Raw genomic sequence first — 25,875 nt, 5'->3', positions numbered from 1 at the left:
GATTGATTTAATCAATTTGTTGTATTTCTTGCATTAGTAATTATTCTTAATGATGACTTTCTGTGGCAGTGTTGGGTCAGATTAAGACGTGTCGCCAAATGCCCTGTTAACAACCTAATGGAGGACCATGATTACACAGCTAAAGTTTAAGCAAACCAGGTCTTGTGCTAAATTATTTCTTGCCCAAGCTACCTGTCTTTCCCATATCGTCACCACCTACCTCGTAGCAGGTCTGGAGCTTGGTTTCTTTAATAATACCACTCATGAGCATGAGCTCCAATTTGTCTTGGAATTGGTTTCTACTCGAATTATGCTGTGTTGGTTGGATGGCCACATCGGCGAACAGAAGCAAGGTATAATTTCATGTGAGCGTTCTGTTGCCACCTCGCTAGCTTTCCCTTGTTCAGGCACGACAAGATGAATCTGCATCACCTTGTTCCACGATCTCATGTTCTCAGTTGAGGCCATTGTTTCATATCAAGTTAGAACGTGGCTCTAATGGGTTGGTTCGTCGACGTCCCCTCACGGATGCTGATGACTGTATCAAGGATGGGCAGTTCTTATCTTCAATGGTGTCGTCAGAACCTTTTTTCCTTCTACCACCTAAATCATTATGACATCCGATGAAATCAACAGCACAAAGTTTAATTTCCTTTTCATGATTATAAGGTAATTCACTAAAGATTTTGATCAGATTTTCAACCCGCCGGATCACTGGAGAACACATCCATCATTTGTTCAATTCCCTAGTTTGAGGGTCCAACCCGATGATTCGTGCAGGCTTCAAAGTGGTCTGACAGAATTACCCAATCTTCCAAATTCTCCACAGTAATGCTGCTTTCAATTCATGGAGCAACAAGCACTAAATTGTATCTTGATCCATGGATTTGTACAAGGAGCTCCATGGCCATGGAGCATTGAATCCCCTGCATTTTTTGATGTGATTCTCTAATCTAGAAAACTGAGGTCATTAAGGGATTAACAATATATTTTAAAAAACCCAAGCCTCGCAACCCACATGGCTGAAATGGGGGACAAAAGACAATTGAACAGCTTTGTGCACAGGAGAACAAGTCGACGATTGATGAAGCATTACAAAGTGCTAAAAATCCATTACTCGTCTCAGATTTTTTTACTAACACATTGAACTGCAAAAAGAATACCCATGGCAAAGGAAAAATAAAAAAGAATGCAAGGAAGAAACAAACAGACTCCCAAGACCTCCTTACTTTAATTAAGGACCTACCCTTGACTAAACCTAAAACTCTACTATCCCTTAAGCTTCCATTACGCACTAACCATTTTCTGAGTTCTGTCTTACAATGCTTCTCTACTGGCTAAAATTGTGGTCATCTAGTGCTTCTATTCACCGTTCCATCCCTGTACAAAAATCCAATGAAGAAAGAAATAAAATAACAGTAAACCAACAGAAAATACGCAGCCATCAATTTGAAATGATCAAATTGGAACACTGTTCTCCACACCATCCCTTATATGTAATCCATTGCAGGGTTGCTCTTATTAGGAATCAACTCCGGCGAGTTGGCCACCATTGCAGCAGGTCTGCTGACAGTAATTTTCTCCCCAACCTTTGCTCTCATCTCAACAACTTTCTTATGGGAATTGGAATGCAGGGAAGGGACGAAGGTTGGACTAGCCGCGGGCCGGTACTCGGGGAAAAGCCGGCCTGACTTGTAGCGAACACCACAAGCATTGCAAAGGGTTTTTGGTCCCATTGGCCCTGCTCTCCATTGTGGTGTCTTGGTTATCTCACAATGCATGCATTTTCTTACTGCTTGCTGTGGTGACGGGTTTTGGTTCATCTCCACGGGACCTAACGGAACAGTGAACTTAATTTTCTTCTTCTTCTTGTGTTCTGGGTCAACATGGTTCGGTATCTTGATCACAAGTCTGGACTCAGCAAAGTTCTCAGAGTCCAAAGCGATCTTAGCAGGAACGAATGACTGGGGAACCTCAGTGATTGACGAAGTGGGCGAAATGAGTTGCATTGCTGGACGAGGAGTGAATGTAGCAGGGCGAGGACGCTTGCTACGAGCACGCCCGCGTTTGCCTGAAGCACCAACTTCAGGGCTACGCGGTGCAGTTTTCTCTCCTGAGCAGGAGCTACTGCTCTCAAGGACAGAAACTGGGCTGGAAGTCTGGAACTGGTACTGGTGATGTGGCGGCGAGTCCTTGTTGTTGACGATTGTGGACTCCTCTTTCTTCATCGTCAGGCTTCCTCCAGAGAAGGAATCCTCCACGAAGTTTGATAGCCATTCCAGCTGAACAATATCTTCATACTGCAACACAAAATTTCACATTTTTAGATTTCAAAATTAAAAATTCTAAATTTTATACCATAATTAAACTATTCCATGTGGAGTTTTCCAATTCAAAATCATCCATTTTTAAGTCAGAAAACATCGCTTCCAATTAAAGCCTAAAAATCCTAAATTAATACACACCTATTTAACACTATTATCCTAGTCAGTGACAACTAAGAAATGTTTGACAACCTGAATCTTTTCATTAAACATAATTAATTATTCAACTACTAGTGATTATAACCTGAATCTTTCACTTGCTTAACACACAATTAATATATATATATATATATATATATATATATATATATATATATATATATATATATATAAAAAAAAGAAGATCAAACACTTTCTGCTTTTTTGGTGGGCCTATAAGGCTATAACAACTTGCACATGGATCATAATTCACTTTGAGTAAATCACATGACAGCCCACGTGATCCATAACTGAACCATTTTTTTAAAAGAAAAAAGTCCAGCTTGTCGCCGACAAACCCACTAAATGACAAAAAACACCCCTAAAAACCACAATATTTTAAAATTCTAACACAAACTGACAGGCTGGCAATCGATGACATCAACATCGAGAAAATACGACGGGTAACATTGAGCAAATGAAAAAAAAAAAAAAAAACACTAAATCATACAAAACTGCCGCGTGTAAATACAATTAAATGCACTCACAGGAACGGACAACTCGGCAGATAGGTCAGAGGCAGAACCCGGGAGCGAGTTGGACTGAGTCGACCAAATATCAGGAAACGAGTTATCATCGTTGTTCATGAAACAACTGGTATGGTTGTTTGTGGTGGTGCAGTCAGGTAAAGTAGCGTCGACATCATCAGAAGGGAATTCGAGGAGGTCGTCGATGTGCTCGAAAAAGCTTCCACAATCTATCTCGTCCATGAAATTACTAGTAGTATTTGTCTGTCCAATCATTTTCTCTTCTCTTCGCTTCTTGAACTTTTTATTCTTTCCTGAGAAAATATTTCAGGGGTGTGAGAAAAAGAGAAGGAGAATAGTAATGGGCAAAACGCGATACTAATTATAAGTAGTGATTTGTATATGTATAGAAGTAACGTAATAATTAGGAGTGGTTTGTGGCGTTTTTTCTGTGGTCTTTGAAAAGTTTATCAGAAAATATAATAAAAATATTGTTTTAAAATTTTGTCTCTGTCTCACTGTCAATCAATTATGGATTTCTATACCCAGCAACAGCGTATAATTCGTGTTGCGTAATTTAGCAAAAATGCTATACGTTTAGGTCAAAAAGAGACAGCTAATATTCCTGCTTTACTTTTCTTATTTGGAATTTTAGCAAGTGTAAAATTTGGAATCTAATTTGGGAAAGGAAAATTATAATTACCTTGACGGAAGGGAAGGGAATTCTTGGTAATTCGAATTTCTTGTTGGGGTTTTTGGGAGTTTGTAATTTTAAGCACCTGCAGAAGAACAAAAAAAAAATTAATTAATGCAATTCCGAGTGCTTAATTATTGTTCATGAAATGCATTTAAAAAAAAATGTCGTCAAGTTGTAGAAGCAATTAGTGGAATGAACCTTTCTCGAATTTGGGGAATTTGTTCAAGGAATTATTGCTATAATATTCATTTAATGCTAATTTGCTTGTTAACGAAACGGGGAAAGTAAAACAGGAAACGGAATTTGGCTCTGAGATTGGGCTTTAGAGGGGAGAATGCGATGAACTTTCACGAATTCAGGAATTTTCCTTTCCCTTTCTTTGCTAGTTTGCTTTGCTCCAGTTCTCAGCAACCCCAGACAAGGTTGTCATTCACCCAAATTAAACCTCTACCAATTTTAGTCACATAAACAATGCGAAACTTGAAAAAATTATCGTTTCGAAAACAATTTCAAACTCGATTTGAGAAAAAAGAACAAGTAATTGAGCTTAAAACCACTGAAAATGCAGAGTCAAACCAGAACCACTAATCAATTAATTCCCTCCCAAAACCCAGAACAATGCTGAATTTCTGTTTAAGAAAGGAAAAAACACGCAGCCCAGAAAATGTAATCCTGCGGACGGTTGAAAATCAATTTCAAAAACAGTTTAAACAACCCAGTTAAGCTCTAAGCCATTGTTAGGGAAAGCGAAACCTCAACTTAAAACCCAAAAGAATCGCTCAAATTATCTCAGACAAAGCAGAAGTAAACAACCCAAAATGAATACCACATTACCTTAGAGAAAGAGAGAGGACAGTGGGAGCGACGAGGAACGTGGGATATGTGTTTGAGTTTTAAAACGGAGAGAGGGAATGAAGAAGAGGGAGAGAGATTGAAGCTAAAAAAGAAAGGAAAAGAGGAGGAGAGTGGGCACTACTAATAGAGGTAGTAGCTGAGTAGTGATTGAAGGAGAGGGATGGAGAGGAAGAAGTAAAGGGCTACGTTAGGTGAGCCTCCACCTTCATGCTAGCTGTATTTTTTTACTGCTATCCCCCCCTCCGTCTTCACTCTGTCTTGATGTTGAAGTCTTCCCTACCTCCTCTCTCTCCTGATTACCCACACGGGTCCCACCTCGCACCGCACCTCTTTTTTAAAAAAACTCCCTCTTTTTCTATTATGTTTTTAAATATTTAAACCACAAAAGATTTTATTGCTGGCGTTGATGGATATATAGCTAATTTGCACAAAGGTGATTATTGGGTTGAAATCACGAAGAAATTAAAGCTGTTATTATCGCACTCATAAGTCCATTGACTATTTGACTGTGTTTTTCAGGATCCAAGTGCTAGGATGCTGTGGTCAGACGATAGTATTAAATTAAAACTGTTGATATGATTTTCAGTACCCATGCTAATTTTAATAAATTACTTAGAAATATATCGATTTTTATTTTATTTTCTTACATCCTAAAGAATGGGACAGTTATTTTATTATAAGGGTAAATCTGAACAATTCCACGTTAAAATTAAGTAGAATTATGAGCATCTATAGTGACATTTCATCTAATATCGTGATATTGAAATGAATGAAAAAAAATTAGGCTGCCTACAAAAAAAACAATTCAATGATAAAATCAAAACCCGCAATGCATTATTATTAACTTTAGTGTTAAGTGATTTGAATTGATTTTTTAATTTAAATTAAATAAGATATTAATCAAAGTAAGAAGCGATTCACATAGAAAAACATTTCATGATATATTTGGACCGATCAGTTTCAATTAAATTAAACTAAAATAACATTTTTTAATAGAAATATTCAGTGGTGAATCGGTATGCTGCATTATGTTGAAAAAGAAAATTCCGCTATTGGATTTTGGAAACAAATGGGCTTTTCTCTTGTTTTGTTTTGTCGTCTCGGCGTACTGTTACTTTTTCTTTATTGCTTACTTTGCTATGATGATGACCAGTCTGGTTTTTCTTGGGTTTCGGGAATATTTAGAAATTTAATAGTAATTAATTTTTAAAATATTTTTTATTTAAAAATAAATTAAAATAATATTATTTATTTTTTAAAATTAATTTTGATATCAACACACAAAGTTATGTATAAAAAAAATTTAATATCAACCAATTAAAATTATAAAAAAATAATTTAATATTATTTTTTTAAAAAAATAAAATTATGACAATCAATTATTGGACTCGCACATAGAGAGAGAGCCCTGTCTGTGATTGTGTCAGCTTTTTTTACTGCTGTGTACATTCTTCTTGGATTGGATTTTTTCGATTGGAACTCCCATATCGACAAGGACTGTACAAGTCGGGCTTTCGGTTCCTCCATTTTTTTACAGGAATAACTACGAGTCAGTCCCTATCGTTTAAAATATTTCTGATTTTTCCCTATAATTGATTTGGTCTTCCTAACTCACCCCCCACCAGTTTTCTTACTGTAAACTAAATTAACTATACACAGTTTTCATGACCAAATCACTTAGAAAAATGTTTATATAGAAAACCTTATTTTTTCATACAGCAAATAAATAGATAACATCTACTTTGCTTCTCTTGATTTTAGTTTCTTTTTTTTATTATTATTTTTGGATGCATGAAGTATAAAATTATATCATTGTTTATAAAAGTGATACTTGCAGATCTATTCAGGGTTGGAAGCCAATTTTCACGTCGCTGTGATAAATTGAAACGGGAAAGGGACGAATATGTTAAACAAAAAAAAAGCTTGGCAAAATGTGCAATATTGGGTACTCATTCGATAGTTACTACAACCATGGCGACTGATTTGTAGTTATCTAATTTTAGAATTAAAAAAAAAAAAAAAAGGTACCGCGGTGGTCATTTATGTAGGACCGTGTTGTGGTGTGCTTTTTAAGGAAGTCAAATCCGATTTCACATGGGGCTGGTACCTTTATAACTGCTAGTGTTTAAGTTTAAATATTAAGGAAAAAAGGTCAATCTGTTTTCACGTGGTTCTGGTAATTTTGGATTCTTTGTTTAAAATATGAAGTGATGCTGCTTAATCGTGTTTTTTTATATATATATATATATATTTTTTATTTATATTTTTATATCGTTTTAATATTGATATACTAGTATAAAAAATAAATTTTAAAAAATATATACATTATTTTAATAAATTTTCAAGTAAAATATATTTAAAAAAAACAATTCATAAACAGACCAAAAGCTTACACAAACAGAAGCTTCTTTCCCAGTTTGGTCTCGACAGAATCAGCCAAGTTGTTCAATTATTTCTTCTCAAATGTACAGTTCTAATTATTCAAACCATCGATTTCTTATATATCTTTATAGCTATACCTTTTCGCTGATGATATATTCAAGAAGTTGATTTGCCTTAATTCTTGGCGTTGCTTTAATTCTTGTAGTCACGGTTTCAAACACATTGATAATTTAAGAAAAGCTATGAATTATAGTTTTTTTTTAACACAGTTTCGCAACATAATTTTCAATATAACGCTTACAAAACCGTACCGTGATATATCTTGATTAATAAAATATTTTTAAAATTACAACTAAAATAAAATAAAATATAATTTCAACTACACCACTTAATATCGAGACAGGCCTTTAGAACTGTATATTCGTGCAACGTGCAGAGCGCAAGGCATCTTGAAACAAGAACAGGCAAGACGAGTTAAAGGCTCCTTGACTCATTCATTACAATGTTGCAGCACAACACTCAACAACATTGTACCGATCCGTTTTATACTCTTAACCATGTTTAACATATGCTAGTACTATTTTAAAGCATGATTTTAATATCCAAACAACTCATGAAAGCAACACTCTTGCTTCGAGGTGACCCCTTGATATATATATATAGAATTAATATGACATGAGCTAGGTTAGTTTTATTTGAGTAAATTATCGAAATTAATAACATTTTTTTGTTTAAATTATAACCCAAGTCTTCAACAAAGTAAACTAACTCATAATCATGCTTCGCAGCAGTGGGCTAAGTTTTCTTTCTGGCTTTTACAGCGTTCTGCGTGGGTGGTTGATCGACACCAGCTCTAGCTAGGTAGGGAAGCACAAGTGTCCTGAAAACGGGAAAGGCTTTGCAAGCAATTAAAGGTACTAAATCCAGGATTTAATAATTACCGGAGGGCTGGTTTTAATGGAGGTGGAGAAGGGTTACTAAAAGTGACAGCACAACAGAAACATGTTGTGTTCTGGGCCTATTAATCAATACAAAACGAAGGGGGCTCGCTCACGCACACGACGTCGTCTAGCTAACTTGAGGTTTACCCTTTGCATCGATGCCTTCCAGGACACTCCACGTACGCCCATCCCTCAAAAGAATTCAATATCAAATATGGAAGGGTCCTGTTCTCGTGCTGCAGCACCTCCCTTTTGCTTCCCTTTCTATTCTAAATTTCTAACTAACTTGGATTCCACTCTTTGAACCGACTTCCTTCCGAAGGACTTGTCTATCTTTGAAAATAAGTTAATTTGGTACAACCCTTTTATATTTCAAGGCAGCCACCGGTAATTAATTAGCAAAAATATTAAAAAACCAATTAAATCCTTCCATTTGAACGAGATTTTATGGAGCTGCTCTCATAATTAATGAAACGAGGAGTGTTTCTGAAAACAATGGGAAATTAAAGAGGCCAGAACGTGGTTTCTGTTTTTCCTTCTTCTTACCGGACATTAATGACACGTGTATGTAAAATATCCTGGAAAAAATGAATTAAATGGAAATCAATACACTGCTCGGATAGTGTTTACATCTGGCCCTGGTTAGTTAATATTGGAGGTGATTTATATAATAATGTTTGCAAAATGTAAATATCAACGTCTTTTTATATGTCGCTTTGGATCGTAAGTACAGCTAATAAATAACTTTTAAATGGCACCGACGAAATACAAACAATCCATTACGTCCAAATATATTATTTTCATCACTCGATTTGTCTGTTTTGCATTTCACCGGAACTTTTAAAAAGTCTTCCCAAACAATTCGTACATCTTAATCACCTAACAGCAACGTCTTTGAGATGTCAGATGTTGTGGGGTAATTATTTTTAAAAATTAATTTTAGTATTAGTAAAAAACATAAAATAAAATTATTTAAAAAAAAATACAAAAACAAAGACTCTACCCTCTATGCTTCGATCCAATTTCACAATCGTATTGTCCATGTCACAAAATAAAAAAATAAAAATGATTCATAAATGCAAACAATAAAAAATAACCCCTCCCCTCCCCTCCCCAATAATCGAGCATCCATCCATGTGTCGGCAAGGAAAGGAAGATTGACAATGTACAAAATAGCCTCGCATCGCATGCAGAAATAGCACATGCTTTTGTGCCCTAACTGAACAAGCATGCATTCAATTGAAAATTCAACAATGATCCATCGAAATGTGCTCGTGGGTCAGACTGCTGGTTAATTACACATAACATATCGGAGTCATTGCTGAGCTGATTAACGGCAAATTCCTTCTGGACATGGGATCGGAATGTTTGACTACTCGGCATGTGCCAGTGAATGGTTCGATTGATCTGGAAAATTAGCTCGTGTGGTTAGCTCTGATCATTTGTGAGAAATTAAATATTATAATCCAATAATTCATAAATTCAAGTGGATTTAGGCTTGATCGGTCACTTGATTTTGTTTAAAATCCGTGTGATTCAAAGTCTCGTGTCCTCTATAATATATGGTTATATAGTTGGTCATTCTCTGTCATTAAAAATTAATCCCTCCGGTGTTAACATGTTGGTTGTCACATACACATGGGGGTTGGATGCGTGAAGTGACGTTGTAACCTTCCTAATTGTCATATGACTATACTACCCTTGTATGTGGCTATTATGGTCAATTGACAGCTCGTTGGGATGGCTGGTGACGTGGCTGTACCCGGCGAGATAAGCGGGGCGCGGTGGCACATGCATCGTGCGTGCGTGAAAGTAAGAGGCCATGTTCTTCGTGGGACCCATCTTAGCTAGGACGTTCAAAGCAGGAGGACGAATATAAGTCCACGCGCTGAGCAGACGTGGCACGGGGAATCAGATTACCGTGTGCCGTGGGATCCACACAGCGAATCGAAACCTGCTCAGTGCCAGCTGGGTAGTGCGGAGTGTAACGGAACTGGATTGCTGTAACCTGGATGCTGGGAGTCACGTGACTTTGTGTGGGGATTTGTGCGTAAATTGTTTGTTCCAGGTTGGGGTGATTATTGGTTGCCACGTTTTGGGCTGACTTTTGTGGGACGAAAGTGTCCTGAGGGAATTGTTTTTATTACCTTTCTGGGTCGTGTGATCAAGGATTTTGAAGGTTTTGTTGATCATGACCAGAGTTGTTATGTGGGGCCTCCAAACGCACAGCCGTACAGATGGTGATCATGGAGTACAGTCCAGAAACCAGTAAGCAATCCACCGGGGGAGAATTGCAGCCAAAGTTTGATCGAAGCCTGTGTTTTCTTTGAAAGATAGTAAGTTCCAGAAAAGAGCAAACGAGAAAAATAGAAAAAGGAAGGGCAAGACCCACGGAGAATTTTTCTAGGGTCTAGTTAAACTTAATATTATGAAGAAAATATCAAATTAAAAGAGAGGACAAAAATATAAGCGAGAGGAAAAAGAAGTCTAATGTCAAATTATTGACAACTTTCATTTTATTTCAAAAATTTATTTTTTATTTATTTTTCAATTCATTACTTTGTGAGAGAAAAAAAAGAAATTCATCCAAGAACAACATTAGCAATGAAAGAAAAAATTATTATGGAGTCAGTTTTTTGATAATTAAACTCATCATTTTTTATATCAAGTTTTATTTAATAAAATAAACTTGAAAATTATAATTTTTTCTCTAAACATCTCTTGAAAAAAAAGATGAAGCTAGGTTTATACTTTTTAATTCAATTTTTTTTTTAACTACTTTTAAATATTTTTTATTTATAAAAAAATAAAAAATAAACTTGATGGAGTCCATAATCTATATCATAAACTTAACATGCTAACTCAGGCTAACATTGATTCTTTTTCTCTTATTAAATCTATCAAATTGATAAAGTTATGTTTCACATGATTTAATTTAAAATTTAAATTAACAAAGAATCGAGTTAGGAGCTTTCAAGTTTTTTTTTTATATATCAATTTTTTTTCACCCAATCTACATCATAGAACTTGAAGTAACCTAGTTTGATAATGCAATCCTATAGCTATATGTTTTGTAAATTGTGAGCAATGCTTAAGCTTCTGCTAGCAAATGGTCTCGTGTTGGGATAAACAGGTCGAGGGACCAAAATCGCAATCGAGCCAGCATGCAAGAAGTATTTGGTCTGTTCATGTACATTAAAATCGCAATCGAGCCAGCATGAAAGATCCTCGATATTCAATGGGATGGCAAAGTATAACTAGACTTACATGTATATTTGATGTGTAGCTACGTTTATAAATATTTCAATTAAATAATATGGGAGATTCAAGCATTTCTGGAGATTCAAGCAACTTTTCTCCATCACAAATATTCTCTCAAATCCTTAAAATAAATGCTGGTGCAGGGACTTAACATGGGCTAGGGCGTAGTTGCTCCCTCCCTGGTACTGCCTCTTTCACCGGTTTTAAACCAGACAGTGTACTTGGGGATCGAGTACCTCTCACCTACGGAAACGAAAGCAGTACCTGGTCCCACGATCACCAATCAAAATCATCCAGTGCCCCCAACTGGAATATGTGGCTTTTAAATGATTAATAATATTTTTCAAGAAGTTATAATTTATAATTCTTTAAAAACCATAACCGCGGTTAAAAACTACAACCACAGATTTCATGTGTAATAATAAATCTGCAAACGAACAAAAGGCAGTCTTCCGGTAATAAATCTGGCGTGTCGGTGCCGACACTCAGTGGCACCGACAGAATTACCGGGTGCGACAGGGCATAAAGTCTTGACATGGGAAGTGCTTACCGGCTAAGAAGGGTTGCCAATGAAGCAGACAAAATACATGATGCCATTTAACGCGTCGGTGGCGTTGAGTTTTGACCCCTGTGAGTCTGTACAGAGCCTTTAACGGTTTTCCCTCGCTTCCCTGATTTTCGACCGTTTGACATTTAAATTTGTTCATCTGCTTTTAATCATGGAGTGAGTTTTATATTAATTGATTGCTATGGTTATTTCTTATAATTTTTTTTAAATCATGGAAGTGATTTTTATAAATTTTTCAAGCTTTTGAGACCTTCGTTTTCCAAAACGCCAAAGCATAAGATATTCAGATCGAATTTTATTTTTTTAAAAAAATAATTTGAAAACCAGATGTAAAATGCTACAAGATGAAGTTTTTTTCTTAAAAAAAAAAACCTTCAAAATTAATTCGACATAAAAACATTTCAATAATGACATATTATTACTCATTTTTACGACCTCGTGGTAAAAAACGGCAGCTGCATTACCAAATGACCTCGTAGACTGCTTGCCGTTTTGAATTAGGTTTTTTGGAGCCCAGTGTTTATTAGCCAGTGTTTGATAGAAGCATGTAGTGGTGTTCAAGCGCACCATTGCAGCCAAAGTCCAAGTTGCGTTGTTCGTGCAAAGTCGCCAGCAATAGACTCAGTGAAACATGCCAGAAAACAAGACGCCCTTGTGCTCAAAATTCAATTTGTTAGCGAAGCTCCCATCACATGACAGCAACACTCAACGACTGTTGTCCAAGAAATCTTCAAATTTGAACATTCAAATTAAGCCTTAAAGACAGAGGCTCTAGCCATGGATTTTTGTACATCTTGCATAGGCATCATCAGGCAAAATTGTCGTGTTATATATATATATATATATATATATATATATATATATATAGAGAGAGAGAGAGAGAGAGAGAGAGAGAGAGAGACACACACACACACACACACACACACACACACAGCAGGGAATTCTATCGAAAATTAATACTAGCATAACGTGCAATAAGTTATAGATCAGACGACATGCTGTCATGTAACCATTGTGCTGGTGGATTGCAGGGAAGACGTAGAAGGCAGCATGTGATGGTGCCACGTGGTTGCATGTTTATCATAATCATGAAAAATGATATCGTGATGGTGATGTAGAAAATAATGGTTCTATATTTTGGGTCATCACCCGTTACAGGCGCCGGGAACAGGGACAATTTATTGAATGTGATGATAATGTGTGATATTTTTTATACAATAAAAAGAAATACTATAAAAAAACACGATTTAGGCTTGATAATTAATTGTATAAAAACTGCAAGGGCTCGAATTTAATGAAATTAGGAAAATGTGTTTCTTGAAAATTCATTATTCGTTCATATTCCATATTCATATTCATTTAGAATATGTGAAAATTGTTTTTTAAATACCTTAAAAAAAATTAAAAAGAAAGCTAAGTTATTGGACAAAAATGGACATACTAATAGGATACGGATTCATGTAAGTAATAATACTACTTTAAATTATTAATATTTTATTATTATTAATACGAGTTGTTTTGAATTTTTTTTAATTATAATTTTGATTAACTTGTTGATATATAATCTCATAGACTTAATCCACGATTCAAGCCCTGGGTGTTGGGTGTATACTTAATATAGATCCTGTGATGATATTGTAGTATTTTAGGATTTTCCTAACCTAACGTCGCATGCAATGATAACATCTATTATAAAATATTAACACACAAAAAAAAAAAAAACAGTTAAAAAAAAACTATAAAACATATTTGAACGTGATCACGTGCCATGTGAGTGCATCAAATCTAATGGGACTACGTGGGGACAGTGTTAGAGAACTAGATTTTGGAGGGTGGTGGTGAGATGGCAAAGTTGCCCGTAATGTGAAGTGATTTTAGTAAGTTTTGTGAGGGTATTTAGGGCAAGTGAGGAAATGGGTCGGGGTTTCAATCAAAGGCACTGATCCATTCCAAGAGCCAAGTTGAGAGAGTGGCATCCCACACCTCTTTAAAACCTGTGGGAGACGAATTAAATCGGGGAAGCAATGTACCTTATCCCATGCAATAAAAGCATGTGACATTGTTATGCAAAAGTACAAGTGTTTAATACCATTTTTATTTGACACTATACTGGATAGCTTCCATCACTGTCCTATTTTTTTGAAGTGTAAAAAATAAATGATTAACAGTTGTGTGTATATATATATATATATATATATATATTTTTTTTTTTTTTATGAAGCTTAAAAAATACCAATAACCAATTCATAGGAATCCAAACGATAAAAGATAAAATAAGAACAAAAAATCAATGAACAAATAAAAAATTTAAATTTTTAACTTTAATTTGTTAATCAAGGGACTCAGGGCTTATACTGGCTTGGGTCTCAAAAGTAATATTTGGAACAAAACATGAAAAACATTGGGTGCTTATATTTATTTTAAAAATAAAAAATCTTTATTAAAAAACTAAATTGAACAAGCTTGAAAAAAACTCCATGTAACACTTAAAAAAAAAAAAGCCTTTAGAGGCATCATTATCCTTTAACTATGCAAAGTTGAAAAATACACAAAAACTCCCTACAAAAAGGCCTATTTTCTTAGCTTTCAAAGGTGATGAAGTAATCTTAATGCATATATAAAAAAACATAAATTTATTAAATTATCACGATTAATTAGCAAATAACATTTTGATCCCTTGAAAAATACAATTATACCCTCACAACTAAGGCAGTTCTTCAGTGCATTGAAGGATAAAATGATGGATTACAATTCGAAACTATTTAATTTTATTAGAATTTAATACAGAATATAACAATATAAACAAGCTAAAAGTTTTTTAATCTTTTATCACATGAACTGAGTGGATTATTACTATGAAAATGAATGTTTATCATGGCATTAATTCTCTTTTAATATGATATTTTTAAACTTAAAGATTAATTTATTCGGATTTTTTTTCTCAATCCGATTAGCCAGAAATGACATTCTCTTCCGTATTTCTTTTTTCTTTTTTGATAATTTATTAATTTGGTCTATTTTGGGAGCATATTTATAAAACACAAAAAGCCAATATGAAATTATTGTCATTTTTAATTTCGTGGCCAATGAATTGTGATGTGTGTTCTTTATACTTTGGTGGAAGTTCATTCATATGGAAAACAACAACACTGCCCTCGCCTGCTTGAATTATTCTGGTAGCAACAGGCTCCAACGATTGTTGAATGGCTAGATGGCGCTAGGTGTTTGCTACAGTAGTGTAAGTTATTTTGTAAAGTATTTTTATTTTAAAAATATATCATTTTTTTTCAAATATTATTTTTAATATCAAAATAATAAAAAAATAAAAATAAATACAAGGAAATGCACCAGTATATAATATATATGCCAAACTATCCTAATTTGTAAGACGGAACATTGCCCTAGGTTACTCCAAGGAAAATACAGCATCCATTTCGGTTTCTATGCACATGTTTTCTCTACCCAAGCTTTCATACATGAAGAGTAAATTTGTTTCCCCTGTTAATTGGTTTTATATATAGTTATTAAATTCTGGTTCAACTTGATAGGTTGATTATAGAAATTTTCCACCCTTAACTTGTAGTTAAATTAGATAAATATTAATCTGATCAAATTCATTTAATCTGGTTAAATTTATAATAACACGGTTAATTAATCGGAACTTGCAAGAAAAGAAAAATCGGAACTTGTAAGATAAGAAAAAGATGTTGGAGTTTAAATAAAAATAATTTATTAGTAATGATTTTTTAGCTATATACGGGGTTGATTCGATAGTCTAATAACATGGGTAATTTTTAGATTAGTACCTAAATCGGGTGACAATTAAGATTTTATACACGTCATTTATACGTATGATCTCCTCATTTGAATCCAAAACGATACAAGGGTTCATCCATCAGTACAATAACCAAACTTGAAAATACAAAAACACAAAAGTATATTTATTTACATTATATTAGGAATTTTTATAGCGATTATTTTTAAAATATTTTTATATTTAGAAATATATTAAAATATATTTTTTATTTTTTAAATATATTTTTTATATTAGTATATAAAAATATAAAAATTTAATTTAAAAAAAATATATTTTTTTAAAAAACACAGACTCTTACTTGGCATAATAATGGCAAATGCAGTTTGGGTTTCTGAACTTCAATTTCCAATCTTTATGGATTTAATGCCAACATTATGTGAATGGGCTTAAAGAAGCCCAAGCGGCCTTGCTAAATAAATCTCTTTTCACCGATACAAAAATAAAATAAAAGAAAACAATTCCGTTCAAAAAATGATCACACATCTTTAAAAAAAAAAAAAAAAAAAAAAAAAGCGTGCCGTACATACCAATTGAAACCATACACCTGGAGAACAGAAGCAATTATTAAGCTTGATGACACCAATCCATCTTTTTTAAACCCAAATAAACCCTACCTGTGAGATAGGCTGGAGAATTACTCACAATCATCCAACTTGATCACTGGACAGAAAATTCAAATGCATAACATTAGCTTTTATCCACATTTTAATGATCCAAAAATATTATACCAAAAATAAATTACCTCACAATATCTATATATATTTTTATAAAATATCGGTTCAATTAGCAGATTAAATTAAAAAATACAGAATAAATAATGTACTCTGGTCATGTATCTCTATATGAAAAAAAAAAAAAAAAAAACTTTACACAATAATTTGCCCTACCAAAGAACCAGTGACGAAATTAGTAAACTGTCATCACTCGAGTTTTAAATCAATGAGCGAAACAAAAAAGGGTGCTTATAAGGGATAAAAATTGTTGGTCAAAATCATATGGCTATACAAGGACTGATTTGGATGCATCCAGATTATTGAGTCGACAGGTTCCGAGCAGGACTTCCGGGAGCTCCTCCTCGGTGTTACCCTACAAGATTTTTCAGACAGGAAGTATTAATGCTTCTGTTCCTGATGCTATGGTTTTAATCTTCACATCAGCACAGTTTTTGAAATCACTTGAAGATTTCGAAAACTTTTCTTCAGTCTCATCACGCACATGCAGTTAATTACTTAGCTCAGAGCATGAGGATTTAGGAAGCTGGATAAAGATATAGAGAGATTAATATGTTTCACCTGAATCACAAATGCCATTTCTATGACCAGATGGTTCAGGTATCCAAGAACAAGGCTGACCACCCCTCTGGCTACAGTGGAAGATCCGACATCAATGTCGAGCTGAAATTCGGACATGTTTACAGGCATCACAACACGAAACTCAACCTGAAAACTATGGATGCAGAAAACTTTATTTGAAATCTACCTCCAAGTAGTTCTTCCCTCGAAAGTAATTCATTTCAAGTGCTTGACCCACTAAGCAAGCTTTCTTGCCAACACTCTGCTTCACTATCCATGATCCCTGCGAAATCACAAACAATGCAAGAATTTAAGCGGCATGATCTGTGTGATATTCTATGAATACAACTAACTCAAGCTGTGTTACTTACCTTGGAAATATAAGGTATGAGCTTAAATCTTGAATTCCTAAAGGCATCATCACCATTGACAAAACTGTGGAGCAAGGGAGTTTCTTCCAGAGGAGTTTTTAACATATAGTACAGTGCAAGGGTATGCTGGGTTACACCGGGAACCTGATTCGTGATCAAATATCATATAACCTGTCTCTTGATTATGAGATTCATCATCAGCATTTACATTAAATTAAATTAACCTGTATATTGACAATGAAGAAGAATTCTGGTCGACCTTGTGCTGCAAACTTCTGCATGAAGAAATTTGCATTTCCAACAATAGGTCATCCTTTTTTTTTTTTGTTTTTAGTTCTTATAGGAGGATATATACAGAGAGTTCATAGAGATGGTAGATATCAAACCTGAACAATACTCTCAGCGCGGCTTCCAAGATCATCTTCTCGGCGGTCGGATCTTAGCCAGTCGGCCCCAACCATTTGCATTAATGTGCCTTTTGCCTTGATCTGGAGAAAATAAAATGCTTAAACATGAAATTTAGAAAAAAAAAGGTGGAGGTTCTAAATAACCGAATTAGCTAGAATTTAAGGCACCTTCTGATTGTCTTTGAAATAATTTTCTCCACGAATCAGAAAGGTAGTAGGATCAGCAGTAGCCCAACTGCATGGTAAAGAACAGGCTGAGTCCTTTTGAAGAGTATTTCCAAAGGATGTCACTACGTTTTCTTCTTTAGCCAACTCTTGAAAGTCCATGTAACCCTTCTTCTGAACTGCAGCAGACAGGTTTTGAGGGATTTTTTTTTTTACCAGAACACAATAAATCAGTGATTCATACCATCCTCCATTCAACAGTCAACTTAAAATTGATAACTTTGGCTACCACGACTGGACTAACCTGCAAGGTCATGTAATTTCTTCACAAAGACAGCAGCAGATGATAATCTGGGCTGGGACATGTTCTGCACAATTGGATGCCCAAAAAGTCAGAGAACAAAAAGTTGCAGCTCTTTATCATAATTTATCTCTTACAGAGAAGAAAAACCCAAGCAAGTATCAACTTCATCAACTTCTGAAGTTCGTGATACGAAACGCAAAACAGAAGTCTTTTAACTCTGGTTAAACTACATTTTGGCAAGCATAGACTCAATCATGGAGGTTAGTAAATACCGAAGCAGGCCATTCTTGACTCACTTCAGGAAACCAGCCATTCTCCAAATGGTCAAAAGCCATCATTTCACCAGAATCAGGAACATCAAAGAATTCATCAGAGGCATCATTCAGGCTCATTAAACTTCTGCGCCCTGAAGTTGTTTTCTCTGCCTCGTCTTCCTCTAAATCAGCATTCAGTTCGAACTTCTGTTGGCTTTTATCTTCCGATTTAATAACCTCCATTTCATCCTGGGGCAACATTATTTTTACTCCCGTGTCTGCAGAAGAGAAATCAGATGGATAATTGCCGGCTTTGGCTTGGAACATCTCCCTCAGTGCTGCAAAATGCAACAACAGAGATGGTGTTTTAATAAAGTAAACTTTCAGTTCATAAAGCTAAAATGCACCGCAGGTGAAGTTCCCTAATCAGTAGAATAGAAGGTACCCGCAAGTCTTTCAAGCATGCGGATGGTTAAAGATCTTCCAGATGGTTGACGCAAATATACTTTCCAAAACTTCCAATTAACTGCAAGCATGTGTTTTACAAGTGATTCCCTTCCTTTATTCACAGGAGTTATTACGTACCCTCCACCTGCAGGTTTGTCAGAAATTAATACACATTTAGGAAAGGTATGGCATGAAGGATACCAAGTCAACACAACCAACTGGGAAAACATAAAAAAATATATATACAGTGAAATGGAGATAGTAGCAAATAAGCAAAAGTCACCATGAACAAAAAGCCTCACATCAAAAGCCATACGTCATCTAAGCTGAAATATCCTCAAAATTAACCTTTACTTTATATAATTGCTGGAAGAACCGGAAAAGAATAGTGAGAGATGCAAATTAACACTCCTGATTGAAATTCTTGTCTTTCCCGTTCATGGCGGGGTCAATTGGCAGCATTAATAAGTAAATTAACACTTTAAATTTCCAGAAGCAAAGCATACATTACTTTTAAGGCAAGCTCGAACATATCCATTTTGTGGAGGACACTTCTTGTGAATCACAGAATGGTATAGAATTACTGTGAAAAAACCAGATAAAATGTTAGGGCCAAATAACAAAGGCTGCAGCTTGTTGACATCATACGCCTTCTTGATATTGTATAGATTTTCTGAAAAAAATTATGAAATATTACCATATGTTCCATCTTCCTCTCTTCTCCAATATCTTCGCAACAAAAAATCTCTTCGCATCATCCCCCTGCAAAGAAGTTACGAGTCAATGAGAGCATATAATAGAAGTAAGTAAACTTTTCAAAGGTCTTTATCTAACCAGGGTAACCAATTGCTGTATAACTTCGCGTGAAGAATATCCGTGTGACCATCAAGGTGCTCAACCACACTGCCTCGGTAAAAACAGAAGTCCCACCTGCAAGACAGATGACAATTCAGCCACTGGAATGTTACGAAAAATTAATTTAAATGCTCATCCGATCTAAAACCAAAAACAGCAGACAAGGTTTGAACAAAGGAAGTGGTACATGTAGTATAAGAATCATAACTAAGTTCCCCGCGTTGCTTTCCTCAGAAACCCCAGAACTTTGAAGACTATAATCTTGTCTCTAAGCTCATATAAAACCAGACGTGATAGATATTCTCATATGAGTTATAATAGGAAGTCACAATATATATATATATCTTAGACATTCAGGATGAAATTGTAATAAAGCATGCTTCCAATTCCACTTTTAAGAAGATAAGAGGAAACATTCCAGCAATCTTACTCTGATCTCGAGGCACCAAGAGACATAAGAGTATGGAAAATGGCTTCTGGAGTCCCATTAAGCACACCAACTGCCATTATAGCTGGGTGGTCATCCCAATGCTGAGAAAAAAAAAACTTTAGCTGAAGAAGTGAAGTGCAGCTATCCATAATCACCAGGCAATGAAAGAGTGCTTCAACTTACCCTCCCACGAGAATCCCAATCTTTTGCTTCTTTGAAGAGACGCAATCCTGAATTTGCAACAAGTTTTAAGCAAATAAGCATCATCCCATGAATACTAGATTAAAAATTCAAGTCTTACCATTCTGACAACCAAAGATTTTCCATGGTGACGGCGCAATTACATCAGATGTCACAGCCTCATTATGCAAGAAGGAGTAATAATCTATGGATCTTTGGTGGTGAGCCCTCTTTGCACTGCCAAATCTGATTACATTTCAAGAATCAAATCATGAAAGTATTACGAGTCTCTTCTCTTAGATGATCAGTAAGCATTGAAGAATAGAATCTGATAACAAATGCAGGCTCTCTACAAGCAGCAATGTATAGTTGCATGTACACCTCAACGCTCCACAGTAATGGAGATTGAGTCAAAAGCGCTAGCACAAGCCTATAGCTTGAAATTGCACATATGTCTAGTGTTTATTGATGTCGGGAAGAAATAAGATGCAGAATTGGAAAATAAAAATTAAGAACATAACAAAATCAAATGAAAAGGTTCAGTTTCATGAACTTGTCCTGGCAGAGCCTGAAATACCTTGAAGGAAGCCAGTTCTTCTTAGAAAAAGACATGAACTCCTTTTCTGGATTTGGGCACTCCTGGAAAACATAATCAAACGTTAGGTTTTCATCACCAGATAAACCATTGAAATGGTTTATTTCAAATTAACAGTGAAAAACCTTCAAGACAGCATTCTGCAAGGAACGAATCCATCTTCCTGCATCTTCTGAACCACTTGCTCCCAACTATAGATAAGTGTTTGTTAGAGCTTGCGTAACACAAATTTATAAATCAAATAGAACGAAATCGCTTGGAATTTACTGCACCTTAAGATGATCATTTTCGTTTAAAATATTGTAAAGCGTGAAAATGAAGAAGACCTGCAAGTTGCAAACAATTACTTGTGCTTGGAAAAAAAACCCGTCCCTTGCAGGGCCATGAAGAATTTCGTCCATCATGGAATAGAAAAACAGAAACTATGAAAACAAAGGGCATACTTTCCGATTGATGCTTTCTCTTCCGTTATCTGTAATGCGAATGTAGGAGTCTATTTTTGCACTTCTAAGTGGCTCCTGAAATATAAATTTTCAATTAGGCCTTTTGCGTTACTATCAGAGATAATCGAATCATCTGATTGAAATTGCAAAAGGAATTAACAGCATCCTATAGATGAAGCTGATAAAAGATGTTGAAATGGAAGCATATCATGTCATTTATTTTGTTTTCCTTTCAAAACAGTTCTTCAGCATGGAGGATTATTTTCGAACAGAGAATTACTGCTCCAACATAACTGCATCTACAGAAACACATCTTTAAAAGGTTTTCATCAGATCATAATCATCTCAGATTCCTAGATTTGAACGACTTCTAGCCCCTTCATCTTTCCAGGTTTTCCATTCTTGTGATGTGGCTTCACCATAAGGAATGTTCTATTAAAAACTTCTCCTATCATTAATCAAAGCTGAAGCTATGGTTTGACAGACGATTCTACCGATCAAAACTTTGAACCTATCTTATCCTGATTTAAATTGAAGTCAACAAATAAGTTACAATTCAACTCAACACCCTTCATATTTGGCATGATGTCACCCTCTAACTCGTTAATAGTGCTGATATTTAATGCGAGAGATCAAATATAAAAAAGGTGCCCTTCTTCCATTCCCAGCAAGGCATAGCATTTTCAGAAAGATAGGATTTTCACCCCACCATTGAATTAATATTATAAACCACTTGAAAAACTTTCACTTCCTCACCTTTTGTTTTTCTAGGAAAGATAAAATCATATCCAGGAATCAATAGAAAAGTGGATAGATTCTGAAATATTTGATACCGAAAGCAAAATCATGAATCCACATCAGTAGATAAAAATTTCAGATAAGGAAGAATCCATTTTCAGTTACCATTTAGATTATAAAAGTCCAAAAATCATACAGGTGTACAAATCAATATCATGATCAAACAAACATCTACATAGAAAACTCCCCCCCACCCCCGCGCACACACACCCCTTCAAAACACAAAAACAGATTCTGCTTTAGAAAATCAAGGGCACATTCAAACCTTTTCTCAACCCTATCCAATTCCCATTTATACCAATGAAAAAGACAAGAACTGGAAAATAAAAAGAAATCTATACCAAATAAACATCTATCTGCCTGCATCCTTTTACTTTGTGAGTTGATCAGAATTTCAAATGAAGAAACACAACAGAAACAAAACGAAACAAGAAGTTACCTCTTCCTGTGAAATGGGCATTGTCTTATAGCATCTGAGGTAGTTTTCTTGGAGAATGAAGTACCTTCTGCGTGAAAACTGTAAACCAAACCTATGGGACCTGATGATAAACAACCACCCTTCCATTTTGCCATCATTTGGAGGCACACCCATTTCAGCAAACCACACAAAAAAAGTTAACCCACCGTTCGAAAACCTCCTCAACAATGTTTCATACTACCTTTTCTTCTAGTTTTTGTGCTATATAGCTGAAATGGCTATGTAAAAATCTTGTACAAGGATAACACGCAACTCTTTTTACGTGCAGAAATTTATATATATATAAATAAAAAATTTATAAGCATGTATATGATGCTGATCCTCTGATCCCACCTTAGGGAATCAGAGAATCAAATTGTCAGTCTCTTACAAATCTTTCAGAGAATTCTTCCCTTTTGATTCTTTTCCGGTCCCCTTCCAAGTTTTTCCATTTTCCTATTTCCAAATTAACTATTATGGGGGTTGACAGAGCAATTGAATAGTTTCTTCGACCGAGTAATTGTCATGCTGAAATTACTATATTGCCCCTTAACCATTTTTTCATTTATAAAAGAAAACCGTGAAACTTTGGTTCTTATAATCACCTTTTATTTTCAAATAATACCATTTATTGATGGGATATGGACATAACTAGTGGATTTTACATAAACACCTTTTTTTTCCGGATGAAAAGTGTTAATTAATTTTTTTTTTAATTTTTTAAAATCATTTTGATATATTAATATAACAAATAAATTTAAAAATTTAAAAAAATAATAATATTATGTTGATATATTTTTAAGTATAAAATATTTTAAATAGTACACTAAACAATCAAGTTATTCGTATTATAAAAAGTTATTAAATTGAATATTACGAAAATAATATTTGCTAAATCACGTTTCAGTTGCATCTGTGATGTGGCTTTGTTGACTATGGTATCATGGTGTTTAAGGTTTTAAAGACACGGCGTGTCTTCTTGGAATGATTTCTGGACTTTTAGCCTGCCAATTGCACAGTACAGTCAGTGCCTTGTGAATTTCTCGTTACAATCATGATTTTAATTGTTTCTTTTCTCGTTCATATATATATATATATAATATATATAGTGCCCTGAGAAAGGGGCAGTATGGTAAAATCAAATATGCATGATGCTTCATTTTTACTTCGAAGTTCAAATTGCAGATGTAGGCGAGGCGGACACCCTTTGAAGACACACATGAATGCAGAAATGAGCTGTAACTAATTACCAATCACCTATTGTTTTTGCAACTGATCATGATTATTTGTAGTTTTATTTTGTTTTTTCTGGGAAAGAAATTAGATTTATTGGCGAGGAAAAAGCATAAACAAAATATATACTGTTTTTTTTACCTTAAAATAAGATGTTTAGACTGTAGAATCATCCAAGTGGATGGTGACCATTCTTTTGATTCCTTCTGTCCTTCCAAAGATTACCACAATCAATGTACTGCCTCTCTGTCTTTTCTCTCTCAACTTATACAATGTCAGACAAAATACCATCTCTCCCCCGTCACCTAAAGACAAAAGGAAGTTCATCATCGCAGTGGCGATTCTCAGCATACATTTTGACCATAATTACCGTGAATTATGCCAACTGAACCATGGAGTCAAACCACCTGCGAATACTCTAAGGTTGTTCCATGGTGATTTTATAGGTTATATAACACTATTAATTAAGTTTTAAGTTTATTTTTTAAAAATTATCAGTTTAAATCTTGTAAATTTTAAAATCATTAAAAATTTATATGATTGTTAACTTCAGAATTCGTAAAATTAGTTGATATGCGGGTAAGTTGAACCAAACAACTATGTCAATAAAAAAAAACTGTGCCGAGATCAAGTTTCCCACGTTGTCTTTACCTGCATGACCAAAGAAGAACACAATTTCTTTAGTTTTAGAGGATACTGCAATGTTACAACTGCTCAAGAAATTCATGCTTTAAGCTATTCGATATATCATGCGATCTTTGGAGACACTTCATGTTCATCATCAACTTTGCAGCCACATATAAATTGTATTTATGAAAAACATTTTCTTCGTAATGCTCTTATGATTCAAACTAAATTTATTTATTTACCATTTGGACTAAAATCTTTTGTACTAAATAAGTTGATTAGACGCACATGATAAAAAATAATCAACACAAGCAAATAGCCTCTGGCCCTTGAGTCAACAGAGGCATCGTAGCAGCTTGAAATAATGCTGAACTCTTCTCCATCCAGAGGGCAACATCATTTCTCAACCGTTCTTTTAAATTTAGATATCCAAACACGAAAGAGTTCTTACATCATTAGAAGAAATGTTGTCGGAATCTTAAGCTCCATGAGTTGCTAATTAATTATGGTTTCTTAAACTTCAAGACTACAAGCATCTACTAACTTGATGTTATAACCTAATCCATCTGTTAGCTTGACCTGAAAAACATTTCTTTTTGGTTATCTTTATACACTCATTGCCTAACCTCTACCCCTCCCTCCCTTTCTCCTTCTCTTGATAAAGACATGAAATGGCAGTTTCGCATTTCAAGAAGAGACATGCTGTTTCTTGCCAGAGTGAATAAACATGAGATGGAAGCTACTCATTGGAGCCTATTATCAAGTAACTAATGCGGCAAGTTACTTAGCCTAGTTGGAGGAAATAGAATATAGCTTACATGTCCTTTTCTGGCTTGAAGAACCCATGAAGAGCCGGCAAAGCAAATAGAAGAGAAAATCCGTCTCATCTTGTTGCTCTTATCTCACCACAAAGTGCCCCTTACGGCTGTCCTTGCTTGCCCCAATCCTTGTTCACCGGAGTTGACGAGGTCTGGTAGCGCTGAAGTTCTTTGTAACCCTATTATTTATTTATTTTCTGTGTTACTTGAAAGATTTTGACTAAACCCAAATTCACCCAGTAGTTCATCTACTTGAAGGTGTTTTGACACGATCCGAATTAGACAGCTACTTTTGAAGAAAATGCAAAGCACAGCTAAACTGTCAACAACCCCAGATCCACTTGTGCTTTCTTCATGCTTAATTAGGAGAACATGGACAAGCAGACGAATCTAGAGACAACATAGTTGACTAGCCCTGAAAAGGATCATGGCTTCCACTTCCCTGCAAGGTTGCAACTTTTATCAATTCGAGCAGGTCGTCTTACAAAGGATTGACGAGGAAAACTGAATCCATTTGATACAGGCAAGCCCCATACTTGGGCATTACTCTCTTGGGAGTTATAGTTGCTCAAACAAAATGTTTACGAAACTTCAAGTTGACGTCCAAATGATATTACCAAGTTTCTAGCCAAATTCCAATTCCCAGTCATGATTTTTTGGGGGACAAAAAGGAAAAAGGACACGGATTG

At 35.0% G+C, this 25,875-nt stretch overlaps 2 protein-coding genes across 3 annotated transcripts; both read right to left on the bottom strand.

Annotated features, from left to right (window-relative positions):
- Positions 1-1,081: 1,081 nt before the first annotated feature.
- On the bottom strand, positions 1,082-4,730 carry LOC118052468 (GATA transcription factor 8). The gene is made up of 4 exons (XM_035063461.2): positions 4,521-4,730; positions 3,693-3,768; positions 3,011-3,303; positions 1,082-2,300 (listed from the first exon to the last, which is right to left on the bottom strand). Exons 3-4 carry the CDS (start codon positions 3,263-3,265, stop codon positions 1,491-1,493), a joined length of 1,065 nt encoding a protein of 354 aa, XP_034919352.1. The 5' UTR covers positions 3,266-3,303; positions 3,693-3,768; positions 4,521-4,730; the 3' UTR covers positions 1,082-1,490.
- An 11,571-nt stretch (positions 4,731-16,301) lies between these two features.
- On the bottom strand, positions 16,302-22,974 carry LOC118052469 (protein ENHANCED DISEASE RESISTANCE 2). 2 transcript variants are annotated; one of them, XM_035063462.2, is made up of 21 exons: positions 22,491-22,974; positions 21,254-21,328; positions 21,083-21,136; positions 20,936-21,001; positions 20,793-20,854; positions 20,337-20,461; positions 20,219-20,265; positions 20,036-20,136; positions 19,585-19,680; positions 19,448-19,512; positions 19,262-19,333; positions 18,749-18,895; positions 18,322-18,641; positions 18,050-18,113; positions 17,749-17,924; positions 17,560-17,661; positions 17,398-17,448; positions 17,174-17,317; positions 16,990-17,085; positions 16,803-16,904; positions 16,302-16,596 (listed from the first exon to the last, which is right to left on the bottom strand). In XM_035063462.2, the coding sequence occupies exons 1-21, from the start codon at positions 22,641-22,643 to the stop codon at positions 16,510-16,512; spliced, it is 2,205 nt and encodes a 734-aa protein (XP_034919353.1). In that variant the 5' UTR covers positions 22,644-22,974; the 3' UTR covers positions 16,302-16,509. The 2 variants fall into 2 exon arrangements, with proteins under 2 accessions (XP_034919353.1, XP_034919354.1); XM_035063463.2 differs by having other exon boundaries at positions 18,346-18,641.
- Between the last annotated feature and the right edge of the window lie 2,901 nt (positions 22,975-25,875).

The sequence above is a fragment of the Populus alba genome, chromosome 8, assembly GCF_005239225.2.
Source record: "Populus alba chromosome 8, ASM523922v2, whole genome shotgun sequence".
NCBI lineage: Eukaryota > Viridiplantae > Streptophyta > Magnoliopsida > Malpighiales > Salicaceae > Populus > Populus alba.
The sequence above is the reverse complement of the archived record's forward strand: the minus strand, read 5'-3'. Positions and strand labels throughout refer to the sequence as shown.

Bases quoted from the DNA above. Each gene is read 5' to 3' on its own strand.
- LOC118052469 (XM_035063462.2), bottom strand. From the start codon at position 22,643: ATGGGTGTGCCTCCAAATGATGGCAAAATGGAAGGGTGGTTGTTTATC. The intron at 21,002-21,082 runs GTGCAGTAAATT...ACTTATCTATAG, and splicing joins ACGAAAATGATCATCTTAAG to TTGGGAGCAAGTGGTTCAGA. The intron at 20,137-20,218 runs GTAAGTTGAAGC...TTTTTTTCTCAG, and splicing joins ATTGGGATTCTCGTGGGAGG to CATTGGGATGACCACCCAGC.
- LOC118052468 (XM_035063461.2), bottom strand. From the start codon at position 3,265: ATGATTGGACAGACAAATACTACTAGTAATTTCATGGACGAGATAGAT. The intron at 2,301-3,010 runs GTGAGTGCATTT...TTTGTGTTGCAG, and splicing joins CTGCCGAGTTGTCCGTTCCT to TATGAAGATATTGTTCAGCT.